General features: G+C 42.9%; 1 protein-coding gene across 1 annotated transcript; it reads left to right on the forward strand.

Moving 5' to 3' along the window:
- Positions 1–2,114: 2,114 nt before the first annotated feature.
- On the forward strand, positions 2,115–12,687 carry OSER1 (oxidative stress responsive serine rich 1). The gene is made up of 4 exons (XM_024746895.1): positions 2,115–2,281; positions 5,927–6,042; positions 8,984–9,097; positions 11,384–12,687. The coding sequence occupies exons 2-4, from the start codon at positions 5,966–5,968 to the stop codon at positions 12,069–12,071; spliced, it is 879 nt and encodes a 292-aa protein (XP_024602663.1). The 5' UTR covers positions 2,115–2,281; positions 5,927–5,965; the 3' UTR covers positions 12,072–12,687.
- Positions 12,688–15,787: the final 3,100 nt, after the last annotated feature.

A 15,787-nucleotide genomic window follows, 5' to 3' on the forward strand; every position in this document is an offset into this window, starting at 1 on the left:
CCTCAAGGATGTGTGGTTTTACCCGAAGGAATATTTTCAAATGACAGCTTAAAAACATGTATTTGGTCTTGATGAAATTCCCTTGGCATCTTCTGATGGAAAAAATGCACATTTTCCCTTTTTTTTGGCACACCACACAGCTTGTGGGATCTCAGTTCCCTGACCTAGGATTGAACCCCGGCCACGGCAGTGAAGGTACCAACTCCTAACCACCAGACCACCAGGGAAATCCCAATACTTTCCTGTTGCTTATTCTTTTATAAGAGATGTTGAGAGATGGGCAGCAGTGGGTGACCAGGCTTTTGAGACTGTTTAAATCCTGACTCAGTCACTTCCTAGCACTGTGTGACATAGAACGGGAGCTAGAACAAGATATCTAATATCTGAGTCCCAGTCATCCTCATCTGTAAAATGTGTAAAACCACAGGAATATTGAATGTGTGAACATGTGCATGGCTGCTGCATAGTGCAGGGTGGTCATTATTAACATCATTAGGTTTGATGTTGGAACTTCACAATTAACAGGACTTTTTCTTTTTTTTAGAAAATAAATTTATTTACTTTTGGCTGTATTGGGTCTTCATTGCTGCACGCAGGCTTTCTCTAGCGGCAAGCAGGGGCTACTCTACGTTGCATTGGCTTCTCTTGCTGTGGAGCACAGGCTCTAGGCACCGCGGGCTTCAGTGGTTGTGGCTCGCGGGCTCTAGAGCACAGGCTCAGTAGTTGTGGTGCATGGGCTTAGCTGCTCCGCGGCATGTGGGAGCTTCCCGGACCAGGGCTCCAACCCCTGTCCCCTGCATTGGCAGGCGGATTCTTAACCACTGCGGCACCGGGTAAGTCCCAATAGGTTTTTTTCATCCCTTGTCAGTTACTGAGCCTCTCCTATGAACAAGAAGGATTTAAAATGTTTTACCCCCGACATGCTTTAACAACCTTATCCAATGACCTGTAGATTCCATTCCCAGGCATGGGCCAGGCATTCCAAGATCTGGCTGTAGTTAAGTTGAATATACTAAGCTATTTTCAGCAGCCTATCTAGTTAGGTGATTACAGCTAAGGTATTGGGGAGTGGGAGGGTCAAGTTTTGGTTCAGGTGACAACCTCACACAAAGGTTGGGCCGTAACCAACTCTAGCCCATTCTACTGAGGAAAGCCATCTATTCCTATAAAGCTCTGAGAAGTGCAGACGTGGAGCTGGGGCGTGGTGAGTGAGGAGGGGCACAGCTAGCGCAGCAGAACCAGTCTTGGTGTTGGAGGGAGTGGCAGCTTGTTGCTCAGCCCACCCCTTCTCTGCCTGCCATCTGAGCAACCGTCAGAGTCATACAAATGGAAAAGATCCCTAAAAATAACCTACTTAGGTGAACTGTCCAAAACTTTTTGCAAAATTTAGTATGCATGTGCGTTTCTCTGTCGAGGTGTTCTACAGTTCTCACCAGATTCTCAAAGGAGTCCATGCCTGAAAAAAACGAGATTCGCTGAAACAGTCCAAGGTCCTCACTTAACGGAAGGGAGAAAATGAGGCCCAGAGAGGGAAACGCAGTTGCCTCAAGTCAAACAACAGGCGTATTAAAGCGAAGGCATTTCAGTTCCAATTCCGGCGTCACGTTCACGGTCCTGACCGTGTCCAATACTTCCTTGCTTCTCTGCAGCCCTGGAAGATCCCCGGGAGTCCAGGGCTGGTGTCGGAGCCCTGGAGATGTCGCAGGCCGTCCAGATTCGAGCATCGAGGAGGCTTGGGCCAAGCGCTCAGACGGGCTCCGTCGCTGTGAAAATCCCCCCACTCCGGCCTCACCCCAAAGAATTCCGCAGCCTCGCTGACTCCAGGTGGAGCACCAAGCACAGGGAGACGCGGGTAAGTGGACGCAGCTCGACAACGAAGAACAACGCCCACTCACTCACCTGACCGAGAGGAGGAAGCAGGCACACCCCAAAACCCGTTCCAAAGCGAATCCTTTGCGGAGGGCGGGACTAATGAAGAGAATAACAGGAAATGACGTCAGGAACACGTGCTTCGCGAGGGGCGGGCGTCAGGCGTTTGAGAGGCGCGGCCATCGCCCCGCGCCGGCGCAGCCACCGCCTGCCGCGTTGCCCAGTCACTGGGGTGGGAGGAGCACGAACAGGGGGCGGGGAGCGTGTCTGAGTGACGCAGGCGCAGTGCGACTCCGGAGGCGCGGGTCGCCCCCTCCGTGGATTTAGATCCGGGTCAGTCAGGCGCCGCGATCGGGGAGAGACGATCTGAAGTGACCGGACTGGCTCGCCGGAGCGCCCCTGGCGCGAGGAGGTGCGTGCCCAGACGTGACGGGGAGGCGCTGCGGCACCGCGTCTCGGCCTCCAGGCCCGGTCTGGCCACGGGCGGCTTCCTCTGGGTCGTCCAGCCTCGCGTCGCGTTGTTCCCCCGGCGCTGGCTGCTTGGGCCGGGCAGGGCCTGCGCTTCTCCGCGCCCCCTCCGCTGCTGCGGCCTGGCCCTGCCCGAGCTCCGCTCTCTCGCCCCTTCCCGCCTCCGCTGCTCCCGCCCCGTCCCTCGCCTCCGCCCTCTCCCTCTCGTCCGTAGCTTCCCCTTTTCGCTTTTCTCGGCCGCCCTTTGCCCTTTCCCGCTAGTGAGCCCCAGTCTCGTTGTGTGCCTCTTCGGCTATGCCCCCGCCTCCTCCTGCGCCCCTTGCCTATTGGCCTGACCCAAGTCTCTCATTCTGGCCCGGGGAGTATCCTCAAGGAGCAGCTTTCCAGCTGGAGACCCCGGGCAGGCACAGCTAGGGCCCTGGACAGCTCCCCTTTCTCCGAACCCCCCATGTTTAAGCACGACCGATCCAGTTTCTGGGTAAAAAGAATTAACATAGTGCTCTTGCACCTAGAGTGTAGGGGTTGAGTGAGTAGAGAGAAGCGTGAACGTGTTTTGTCTCGGGGGCAGATTGTTGCAAGTTAGTCTTGTTTGCGTCTTCCAGAGTTGCTGGACGCGATTTTCTTCCCCGGATTCCACGCTTCCTGGTGGGCAGGGAAATTTTCGAAATCTTTAACGTTGTGATGACACGCTTGCGCGCAGCTCCTTTATTGATCGTTCTCAGCTCTTTTCAGGGTCCTGGAAATTTGGACCTAGGCTTGAGGTTCAAAGAGGTATTGGTTAAAACTGCAAGATGTAAATAAGATTGTGAGACATACTCTTCGTTGAAAGTCAGAGAAAATCCGGAATTTGCCCTTTTGTTGGAGGAACTTAAAAGAATTTTGTGTTTTCTGAAAGGTTAGGGAAAATCCGAGGCCCCTTGTGATTTGACTTAAAACAAAGTAGAAGTTTGATCTTTGGGGGGATTGTTCAATTTCAAGAAGTTAGAGCAGTAAAAACTGCAAGAATGCCTCCCACAAATTTAATATTAATGAAGAAGGGCAAATCATGTACATGTTTCCCGGAGTTAGTTGTACAGCTCTTGAGTTGAGTGAATGGGAAGCTGGGAAGAGGGAGGAGCATAATAAGCCTTTTTGTAATTACAGACATGCTCTGATTTAGCTCTTACGGTCATGCCTAAGATTCACCTTTGCCCTGGGTTAATATAACTGAGGGAAAAGGTGAGTAATCAAAATGCTGCAAGTCTGAGACTAGTTTAGTTGGAACTTCATTCCTAAAGTTTTACTCTGTAGCCAGTTTTATTTTGGTCTGTTTTGGTTTTTAACTGATGGATCTTTTAGTGTGTCAACAAGAATGTTAGCTAAGTTTGTATTAACATCTAGAGGTCACCTGCAGTAATGTTAACTTAACACTGTGTAATTAAAAGTTCCATGTTTGGGTGCAGAGCATCTTAGCGTAGTGTTAGGGCAGGAATGAGATTCCAGTCCTTACAGGAATAGGGTTCACAGTCCTGGTGTCAGGTTCTCCCTTGTATCTCCCTTGTATCCCCGTATTCTTCAGCAGGAAGAATTTGTTTATAGACTACAGAAGCACCCTTTTAGATGCTGTGGAGCTTCAAAAATAATAGAATATGTGATCTTTGCTCACCCCTCTCCCCAAGTATATAGGACATTATTGTGTATCTGGGAGAGGGTCCTACTCTGAATCCTGAAGAATTAGGAACCAGTGAAATGTGGAACTGATAATGTTTCCTCAAATTGATGTACTGGTTAAGTAAACCAGCAAAATACATATGGGGAGTGTATTTAAATTTTTTGTCTTAAGAAGTTGAGGTGAAAGCTAGCTGAATTCTTTTGAGACTGTTTTCAGTGCTCCCCAGAGAGATCTGCCTAAAATACCTTCTACACATTAATAAATGAAACAAATAGTCTTGATCACTTGCTTCTTTTTTTTTATCACTTGCTTCTTAATTTTGCCACTGGTACTACATGGTTACATTATATCAAACATGTTATGACACCGTGACCTGTAGAATATTAGAGGTCTCACAATAACATCAAACCCATCCCTGAGAAATGAGCAGATACAGAATCAGAGAGGATCCAAGGATCCACAGAGAGGCACTGCTCCCTCTGAGAGTGCCTAAGGGCACTCTAGAAATAGAGAAGGTAAAGTGAATTCTTTGCTTCAAAAATTCCCCATCTTATATTTTTTGTTTTACTTTTTTTCTTTCTGATTCCCTGTGATATGTTTATAGAGACTGATTTATGCTTTGTTCAGGATGTGGTATTAAGAAATTTTTTACCCTGAGTAAAAAAAAATGGGAGACTAGAGTCAAAGAATTTATTAACTTCTCTATTGTATCTCTTGTTGCTTTGGTTGGTCTCTCTCCCATCTTTTTTTTTTTTTTTTTTCGGTTTAAATATAAAAGTCAGGGTAGAAGAAATGGAGAACTTTTGTTAATCAAGCTAGTTGATTAAGTGGAGATCATTTAAAGGCACATCTATAGAATAATTTCAGTTTTTTCCTTTACTTTCTACCTCTTTTTTTAGCTAATTTTGTTTTAAGTTTGTTTTTGAGTTGCAAGTATAGTTCATCTATTCTTGTAAGAAAGTATTTGAAGCTAAAGAAAACAAAGGTTGAGTGTGGAGTAAGCAGTATCATTGAAACTTGTTTGCAATCCTGCCTTAGTAATGGTAACATCTTGATACATGGGTATGAATATTAATATGAGTATAAACATTGATATCTGGGTCAGGATTGCTTTAGAGAAATGTTATCATGTGTCACAAAGTTATTCTTACCTGAAATGTTTAGAGCTGGATGAGACAAACACTCAGTAGTGTTTTTTTTTTTTTTTTAGTAAATTTATTTATTTATTTTTGGCTGCGTTGGGTCTTTGTTGCTGCGCGCAGGCTTTCTCTAGTTGCAGTGAGCAGGGGCTACTCTTCGTTGGGCTTCTCATTGCAGTGGCTTCTCTTGTTGTGGAGCACAGGCTCTAGGCGTGTGGGCTTCAGTAGTTGTGTCATGCAGGCTCAGTAGTTGTGGCACATGGGCTCAGTTGCTCCACGGCATGTGGGATCTTCCGGGGCCGGGGCTCGAACCCATGTCCCCTGCATTGGCAGGCGGATTCTTAACCACTGCGCCACCAGGGAAGTCCCCTCAGTAGTGTTTTAAAGCTCAAAGTCCTATATGTTGAGCTTTTCCCTTATATTTCTGATGTAGAGGTCATGTTGTCTGTAGGTTTCTAGACTTCTACAACTGGAGAGATTTCACCTCCTGTTAAAAAGTATACTTAAACACAGATTTTAGGTGACGTAGTTTCCAAAACTGTGTAATAGGATATTGGCATCAAGTATTTGGACAGTTTAAATTCCATCGTAATAAATATACTTTTTTTGTATTATTTCATGTGTCTTCTCTTAAGATATAAAACCTACAGTTTCCTAGTCATTGAAACTTCCTTTTAGAAGTAGAAATTTGCTTTTTCTCCCCCTAACAAGCAATGGTAGTATCAGGAATATAGATTTTAACAAAAGTATATGTTTGAACTCACCTGTTTTCACTTTGTTCATTTTATTTTCTTTTTAGTATTAACGGGAACATCCATAGTAGTGTAAAACTTTCACAATGAAATCTGAAGCCAAGGATGGAGAGGAGGAGAGTCTACAAACTGCTTTCAAGAAATTAAGAGTGGATGCATCAGGGTAATTAAATATGGAATATATTATTGGGGAATTGTTTACTAGATTTAAATAGACATTTCCTCAGGGGAGCTCTTTCTCTTCTAAAATTTCTTTTTATTTGTAGAAGGTGTCAATGTTAATAGTGTGACATTTTACCAAATTCTGTACAGCATTGTTTTACTTATAAAAGAAACTCTTCTGTTACATTTTGAAAAGTAGGTGCTCATTTGTACTCCAAGGCTGGGGGTTCTTCTTAACTTTGAGGAGGGGTCCCCTTCCCCCTCCCCCCACCTCTTTTTAATCAAACATTAGGCAGTATCCCATCAGAGAGTTCCTCATACATCTCTATAGAGAATCACAGTATTTTTCACTAAAAGTGAATTGGCTCAATAGGAATCTCTGCAGACATTGCGATTTCATGGGCTCTGATTGCTGACCCTGTCACTATGGAAACCTGTTCATTAGGGTTCTGTCATTGAGATCAATCTTGAACCCTTTGGCCAAACTAATTAGAGCACCTGCAGACCAGCTGCTGTCTGAATGTTAATATTTCACCCTTTGCAAAATGTGCTATGCAGGACTCTTTTCATGCCCCTTCTTTGCCCCAGGCCAGAAGAAATCTCAGAGTTTTAATGGATATAAGAATATTTCATTTCATGAATGGAAACTGAACACTCCACAGCAAGGAGTAAATAATGATTGCTCAAATTTATTATTCATTTACTATGCCCTAGACACTGGCTTAAATACTCTGTAAACATCATCTAATCCTTACTACCAACTTAGAAGATAGATACTACAGAGTATACTATATAGTTTACAGAGGAGCTACAGATGAATTAAGTCACTTGCAAAAGGTCACATTGGTAAGAAGTGGTAGAGCCAGGATTTGAACCCAGACAGTTTATCTCCAGAACCTCTGCTCGTAACCATTCGTTTATATGGTACCTTGAAGACAACATGAAGAAATGCATTCGGTACCTGGTGCATGTAAAATTAAATAGTTGTTAGTTGTCGTTATAGCTGTCTGCTTATTGCTAGTACTATTTTTGGCCTACCAAATGAGAGAATTTATGCTAATAGATTTGCACAGTAGCTGTTACAGGTGCTTACATTTGCTTCCATGATACTTCAAATAAGTATCTTCTCCTAGTGATTTTCCAATATGGTCATCTTGCCATTAGAATCGATTAGTACTTTATAAGCTATTTTGGGAAACAGAAACAAAGCAGAAAAACAAATAGTTCCAGATTGCAGTCATAGTGTATTCCTTTGTGATTTCTGGTATAGAAATAAATATTTTTTAATCAGGAAAATGCTAGGAATGTATAAATGCACACGTACATGTATCCCTTAGTGTATACATTTATATAACCCTTGATATACAGACCTCTTTCCTGGTGTTTTAAGAAGTTGGAGCATAAAATTAAGCTAGTTCCATGCCGCTAAAATTTACTTGGAACATAAAAAAAACTTTTCAAAATGTCTGTACAATATATGGTCAAATATTATATATTTGTAGCATGCGCTCTACTTTGAGTTAAGTTATAGAAAGAGAAGGAGCAGTGCAGAACATTTGAGAAAACCACATAAGAGTACAAGGGGTGAGTCACTACTGTGACCAAGCAGAATAAGACTTGTATAGTGTATCATACGTTTCTAGTTGTTTTGTACTGTTGCTGATTTACAAATGGAACATGTGAGGTACTGACTCATAAAGTAACCAAGCCTTGCCAGGAATTTAGCATGATCCTGTTCAACAGGTTTTGGTTTCTAATGGTATTTGTCTTATCAGGACAAATCTTTATATATTTATTGTAAAACAACATAGTCCTTTTCATCAGACTATAACATAATACATGCTTATTATGGGTAAATTGCAAAAACAAAAAAAAAGGATAAAAAAGGAAGTAAAAAATCACAATTTACCAATACCACAGTTAATATCTAGATCATCTGTAATAACAGCGTTCACTTTTTTTACACAGTTGAGGTCATAATATACGTACAGGTGTTTATCCATGCTGTTTTCTCTTACGTTACAAGCATAACATAATATTATGTTATAAACATTCTCCCATGTCATTAAGAGTTCTTTGCACAGTTAATTTTTAATAAATTCCTAATATTCCATTGTACAGATTGGCCATAATTTATATAGTACAGTATTTTCTATTATTAGACATTTAAGTTTATTTTAAATTATATTTTAGTGAACATCTTTTTACTTAGTAGATTGTCTCTTTCTAAAGGATATTTATCAAGACTACAGCATGTATAGTAGGAGCCCTGTATATGTGTGTATGTATGTGTGTATTGAAAAGGTCCAAAAGAAGTTGATGTTAAATGTTAATGTTGGTGACCTCTGGGTTGTGAGATTATAGATGATTCTTTTCTCTCTTTTAAAATTTTTCATCTTTACTGGGAACCCATGTTACTTGTGTAATTTTAAACTGCAGAGATTTGGCTCTGAGTAATATTTCAAGTTTATTGGTTGTAAAAATTAGAATATTTTTGTATAAATTGTATACTGTTTGAAAAAGTATTCATTTAGGTTGAGTCTCCTAAAGTTAGATTGAGTCTCCTAAAGTTTTTGCTCCTAAGCTTAGTTTCCATGGCTCTGGTTTGCCCATATAAAGTAAGTGGTCATTGTCGTTAGCATTCTCCCTGGACATAAGGCCTGATGTGCCCCAGATAAACAGCCTAAAAGTCTATTTATATCCCACTGCTGGTTATACTTAAGAATCATTCTTTTGCTTATGATTTTGCAACTGTGAGCTCTTAAGGATACTCCAACTTTGGTTTTGGAGGAAAATTTACACTAAAAGCTGAGCAATTTTTGAGAAACCCAAACTAGAAAGATAATAAAGGTATTAATACAAGTTGCATTTGGGTTGGTGAGAGCAATATGTTCTCCTCCTTTCATGGTTTTCTAAGCAGTAAACTTTGTTCTTGTCTTCAGGTCCGTAGCATCTCTGTCTGTTGGAGAAGGCACAAGTGTCAGAGCATCAGTCAGAACAGCAGTGGATGATACCAAACCTAAAACCACATGTGCATCTAAAGACAGTTGGCATGGGTAAGAGCTTCTCATTGCAGATGATTTTTATCCCAACACCTTAACATACTATTGAATTTTCTTTCCTAAGTATCCAGAAAAGTGTGTTATGATATAGAACCCAAGATGCACCAGTTAAAGAAGACCGTTTCTTCTCATTGTGAATTTGCTGAGACTTGCTGTATAGCCTGGATTGTAGTCAATTCTTATAAATGTTCTATGTGTGTTTGAGAAGAATGGCTCTCCTTTAATCATTCTTAGGTTTTATATATGTCCATTAAATTAAGTTTAAAAATGTGTTACTTATAGGATCTTTTTTCAAATAATTTTCTTTTTTGGAAATAATGTGCCTAGTTCTCTAGCTGCTGTTAAGGTATTCCTATTGTTTTTGGTATTCTCCAGTTAGTTGTCCTGCTTTAGTGTGTGCTTCTTGTATCTGTAGATTCTCTTCTTGCATCAATTCAGAAAATTTCTCAGCCATCATCTCTTAAAAAATTACCTGTGTTCCCATTCACTGTATTCTTTCTTTCAGAGACTCCAGACTTTTTATTCTGTCTTACGTACCTCTTAACTTTTACATTTTCCCAAATCTCTTAAGTTTCTGTGCTGTCTTCTAGGTCAAGAGTTGGCAAACTTTTTTGGTAAAGGGTCAGAAAATAAATATTTTAGGCTTTGGAGGCCAAGAGGTGAGATCCAGGCATATTTTGTAGGTACTTAAAAAGGGAGAAAACTCCTGCCCTGCCCTGTTTGCTTGATGTTCACCATCCTGGCTGGTGGGCACACTTTGTGTTCAGTTGCTGAGACAACCTGAGGCTGAAATGATGAGCCTGGTGGGATGGGTGGGGAGGGAGCATTGCCAGGGTCAGTTTTACTCTCTGCCTCAGTGGCACCCAGATTCCAGCACACCCTCTCTCCTCCAGAGAGCCTGATACAAACTGAGATTCTACCTCTCAGTGCCTAGCGATTGTTGACAGCAGAGCCCCAACATGTAGATGGTAGCCAGTGAGGGCCCCAGGCCGTGGTGTAACGCACATGTCTGCTGGCCAGGAAGACGGGCACAGGGAGTGGAGGGAAGAACAGGGGCAAAGCGGGGTCCTCAGGCATGTCTGCATGGCTCACAGTTCTAGCCTATGGGAGCAGTGTCCATGGGCTGTACAGAAACAGGTAGGGGGCCGGATTTGATTCAGAGACTGCAGTTTGCTGACCCCTGCTGTAAATAATTCAGATTTATCCTCCAGTATTTTCTTTTCTTAGCTGTATGTGTTCTGCTGTTTAGCCCATCTATTTAGTTTAATTTCAGTTACAAAGTTTTTAAAGTTCTACTTGGTTCTGTTTTCAAATTTGCTTGGCAATTTTGAGTCTTTTTTCTCTTTGCTCAATTCTTTTTTTTTTTTTTTTTTACTATTTATTTATTTTTGGCTGTATTGGGACTTCCTTGCTGCACGCGGGCTTTCTCTAGTTGCAGCCAGCGGGGCCTACTCTTCGTTGTGGTGTGTGGGCTTCTCATTGCGGTGGCTTCTCTTGTGGAGCACGGGCTCTAGACACGCAGGCTTCAGTAGTTGTGGCCTGCGGGCTCTAGAGCGCAGGCTCAGTAGCTGTGGTGCACGGGCTTAGTTGCCCCGTGGCATGTGGGATCTTCCTGGACCAGGGATCGAACCCGAGTCCCCTGCATTGGTAGGTGGATTCTTAACCACTCACCACCAGGGAACTCCCTCAATTCTTATTTATTTAAAATCTTATAAAACGTTACAGTACGTCTGATAATTCCCAATATCTGAAAACTTCAGAGAGTCTAAATCTGTTTTTCAGCTGTTCCCAGTGATAGAAATGAATTCTAAATCTGCTCTTCTGTTGAGTCATCACGGCAGAGTGGCTGTTTGTAGCATTAGCCCCGCAGGGTACTGAAGCTGCTGTGCTGCATTCAGGGCATGGAGCACAACATTGAGGTTTTAACAGCATCAGTCTAAGTTGTCTGTGCAGGGTGCTTCTCCAGACCCACTGGTCAGAGATTCCCAAGCCAAGGGTTGGGCAGGGCAGACGGGTATTCTGCGCCAAATGTTTCATCCAAGAAGTGCGATTTAAAACTCCCCTTTACCTCTCCTGTTTCTATACCTTGGTAATAAGGAGATGTTGACATTTTTGAGACACAGAGACTTAGGCAGCTTGAAAATAGATAGGCACATCTCTTTGGGGGAAACTTATTTAGACTCATAAACCAGAGAGGTGGCAAATTTCCAACTATCTTAAAGAATCTCTTTAGGAGACCTCTGTATTCCAACATCTTCTTGTGCATTTTTTTCCTCTTAGGTCTACAAGGAAGTCTTCACGAGGAGCAGTGAGGACCCAGCGTCGTCGGCGTTCTAAGTCTCCTGTCCTTCATCCTCCAAAGTTTATACATTGCAGTACAATAGCTGCTTCCTCGAGCAGCCAGCTCAAGCACAGAAGCCAGGCGGACTCCCCTGATGGCGGCAGTGGGCTGGGAATTGCAACCCCGAAAGAGTTCAGTGCAGGAGAATGCTCAGCTTCTCTCGATACTCATCACACAGGGGCAGTTATTGAGCCTTTGAGAACTTCGGTTCCAAGGCTCCCATCAGAGAGTAAGGAGGAAGACTCCTCTGATGCTCCCCAGGTCTCCCAAGCAAGTCTCAAGGCCAATGATCTCTCTGACTTTCAATCCGTTTCCAGGCTAAACCAGGGCAAGCCATGTGCATGCGTAGGCAAGGAGTGCCAGTGTAAGAGGTGGCATGATATGGAGGTATATTCCTTTTCAGGCCTGCAGAACGTCCCTCCCTTAGCCCCAGAGCGAAGATCCACGCTGGAGGACTACTCTCAGTCGCTTCACACAAGAACTCTGTCTGGCTCCCCCCGCTCCTGTTCTGAGCAAGCTCGAGTCTTCGTGGATGACGTGACCATTGAGGACCTGTCAGGCTACATGGAATATTACTTGTATATTCCCAAGAAAATGTCCCACATGGCAGAAATGATGTACACCTGAGAGCAAGAAGCTCATTACTGTGCTTTAACCAGTGAAGGCTTGTCGGAGAGCTTAGTTAACGGCAGACGTTGCGGCCGCCTTGGTTGAGGAGACATCTCCTTCTGCTCACTGTGCTTGCAGTAAAAACTTTTCTTGGCATCTCAGTTAATCTTCATTCTTGAAATTTAACTCTCTGAGTTCTTACATACCCACCAAGGCAAGCCGATCAGAAGAACAATCCCTCTCATTTAGAACTGTTCCTGGGGGATGAAGAAATGATTGCTTGACTGGTAGCAGTGGGTCTGTGGTGAAAGCCTTTGAAAAACAATTTTTCAGCATTTTTCAGATCTGTTTCAGATTTGGGTGCCAAGGAGAATGAAATGTGGTTTTGTACCTGGACTGAACATTTGTCATGCTGTAGTTGCCAGCCCAGAGTATTAGAAGTTTTATGACTGGTTTAAACCAGCTCTGATTTAACGCAAGATTTATTGTGTCTTTAAAGGTTTCCTATGTTATTGTTAAGCCAGAGATCTAAGGTTTAGATTCAATACGAATAAACTAGCTGGCCTGCCCTACATTGTTTGAGAGAATCATTAACCATCACTAAATAAACCCCTGCTGGTGCTCTTCACCGTGAGACATGTCACATGAAGTTTCTTATGTGAGAAGTGACTTGGAGTGGGGCTGCTTCAGTTGGGGGAGGGGGTGTGATATTTGAAACTGCTGTGCGTCTTCTTCATCTCCGGCATTTTAGTACATATGGCACGTTTCAGTCACTTGCAGTGTAGATCTCATACCTCAGTTTCAAATGTTCTGGATGGATATTATCTCTTTGTACTGCCCTCCTATCCTGGCAACCCCCAAAGAGAATTTTATACATGCCATATCCAGTATTTAATGGCCAACCAGCCCCACAGTTCCCTCCAAAGTTTGGTAAAAAAAAATCTGTCCTCAGTGTCAGCTGGAGGATTAATCCCTTCCTTTTCCAGGTGGCTCCAAAGTGAATTTTATGTATGCCGTATAACAATTCGGACCATCCTAAACAGACCTATCAAATTTAGTGAAAATTTGTCCAGCCATTTTAACGTGTTAACAGAAAGTTTGTTTCACTTTTATTTTGATTACAAAATAGGTTTTACTCTTCACTAAAACATCCCACTAATGTGGAGTTGATTCATGACAGTGGGGTTTGGGCTTCATAAATAGGTGATTTGTACTTGGGAGAGGTGGGAAGGGCATTTACTGGGAAAGCCCTGAACTTAAGTAGTGAGAGACCTCAGCTAGTTACTAGTTTAGTATGAATTTAGTAATATCTGAAGACTCTGGTTGGAGCAAGAGAGCCTTGTCATCACAGTGCTAGAAACTTAACAGTTTTCTTAATGCGAACAGAAGGTGCACTATTTCAAATAACTGAGGCAGAAGTTCTGAAACTGTTTGGTCTCAGGACTTACAAATTTGAGGATCTCAAAGAGCTCTTGTTTATGTGGGTTATATTTACCTGTGTTTACCATATTAGAAATTAAAACCAAGAAATTTTAAGACTATTACTTCATTTAAAAATAATGAAGAATCCACAAATCCATTTAAGTTAATATAAATAATATTTTTAATCGGAAAACAACTTTTCCATAACAAATATTTAGTAAGAAGAGTGGCAGTGTTTTATGTTTTTGCAAATCTCTTTAATGTTGGGCTTAATGGAAAACAGCTATAGTCTCATATTTGCTTCTGCAATCTCTTGTGACATCCCATGTCGTATGACTTCTGGAAAACTCTACACTTGTGAGCGAACGAGCATGAAAAAGACAAATGCTGTGTTAATATTATGAAAATAGTTTTGACTGCACAGATAGCCTGGTGGAGTGGATTCCCGGACCACTCTTTGAGAACCACTGATCCTAGGCTATTAGAGCTTCTGGTTGTAAAACTGCCTACCTCCCCAACCCTGACCTCCACAACTAGTGTTTTGCTTCACCTTTTTTACTAGAGAGAAGTGGAGCAAATTGGGCTGAACATGTTACTTGAATGAAAATTGTTCCTAAGTCTCTTAAGTCCTTTTTAGTTTACTTATCAAACCAGTGATCTGGTTATTTACTTAATTCTGTATATTAACAGAACAGTCACCAGAGAATGATGAATCATGCACATTCCTTTTATACAGGGTTGTTAGGAGGGGTGTCAGGATTGAAAAGGACCAAGTTCCAATGGCCGAGTAACCTGTTGAAGAAATCCAAACTTGGATGAAAGCTTAGGCATTCCAGATTTGCAGGAAGGAGTTGTAAGCATTTACATCTCAGTCAAAATCTTCCTCAAAACATGAATCTTGAAGCCCTCAATTACTCTGCTCACACCCAGATGGGCCAGCTTTAATGTGTCCCTGATTAGAACATTTGACCTTTTGTGAGTGCAACTTATGGGACCAGTGTTTGTCAAATGCATCCTGGAAAATGGATTCAGATCGTGGCTTGAGGAATTTTTACTCTGATGTTTTGGAAGGTGGCATCCTGACATGTCCCTTTACTTAATAACTGTTCATTGAACATTTAACAAATATTTATCGAGTGCTGACAACACACCAGGCACACTATACTAGGTGCTGGGACTAGAACAGCATCGTGTCCTCAGTGCAGAAAATGTTAACGGAGAGAGAAGGATTAGGAGAGAGTAAGGGCTGGTGCGGGGGGGAGGTGGGTGTTGCCATTTTAATTGGGGTGAACAGAGAAGCTTCTGTGAGGTGACATTTGAGCAGAGACCAGAAGAAAGTGGAGTGAGCCATGTGGATGTTTGGGGGAAGAGCATTCCTGGCAGAGGACAGCAAGGATATCTGTGGCCTGAAGCAGGCGAGGTCCAGAAGTGTGAGTTAGGGGCAGATCGTGGAGGCCCTCAGAGGCCGTTTTAAAGGCTTTGACTCCTGAAGAGATAGGGAGCTTTTGAGGGGGTTTGGAGGAGAGGAGAGGCATATCAGACTTGTCTTTTAGAAAGAGCACTGGCTGCTCTGTAGACTAAGAGGGAAACCAGGAGAAGGAAGGGAAGGAGGCCGTCAGGAGGCTCCTGCAGTAGGCAGTGCTTTCTAGTGGCTCGGACGCTTGGCAGTGCGGGAGAGAAGACGTATCCCGGGATTATTTTGAAGGTGGAGCTGATGGATATAGGGTGTGAGAGAAGCGTTGGTATTAAGGATGACTCCAAAGGTTTTAATACACTGGGAGTTGGCTGGAGGGGCAGATCTGGGAGGAGACCTTGGGAGTTTGATTTTGATCTTCTCAAGTCTGAGATGCTCATGAGCTATCATGTAGAGATGCTGAGTTGGAGGTTGGTTATGTGACTGAAGATCGAGAGAGGTACAGGGTGGAGATACAAAGTCAGGAGCCATCAGGATGTGGCTGTTAATGAAAGCTCTGCAACTGAAGGAGATCACCTAGGAAGTAAACGATAATCAGTCAGAGGACCAAGCTCTGGGCCATTTCCAAGGTATAGAGATCAGGGGAATGAGGAGGAACCAGCAGAAGACTTGAGTGGTAGCAGCCAGTGAGGCAGGAGCAGAACCAAGAGACAAGCCCTAGAAGTCGAATGAAAAAGCATCTCGAGAAGGGAGTGGTCAGTTGCCAAATAATGCGCGGAAGGGAAGATGAGGACACCCAGTATGTGCAGGTGCCACGCACGCAAAGAGGAGCCAGAGTGCCAGGCAGGCACTTAGGAGGTGTTCATGCAGTTTTTTTTTTTTTTTTTTTTTTTTTTTG

The sequence above is a fragment of the Neophocaena asiaeorientalis genome, unplaced genomic scaffold (genome assembly GCF_003031525.2).
Source record: "Neophocaena asiaeorientalis asiaeorientalis breed wild unplaced genomic scaffold, Neophocaena_asiaeorientalis_V1.1 scaffold132, whole genome shotgun sequence".
Lineage (NCBI taxonomy): Eukaryota > Metazoa > Chordata > Mammalia > Artiodactyla > Phocoenidae > Neophocaena > Neophocaena asiaeorientalis.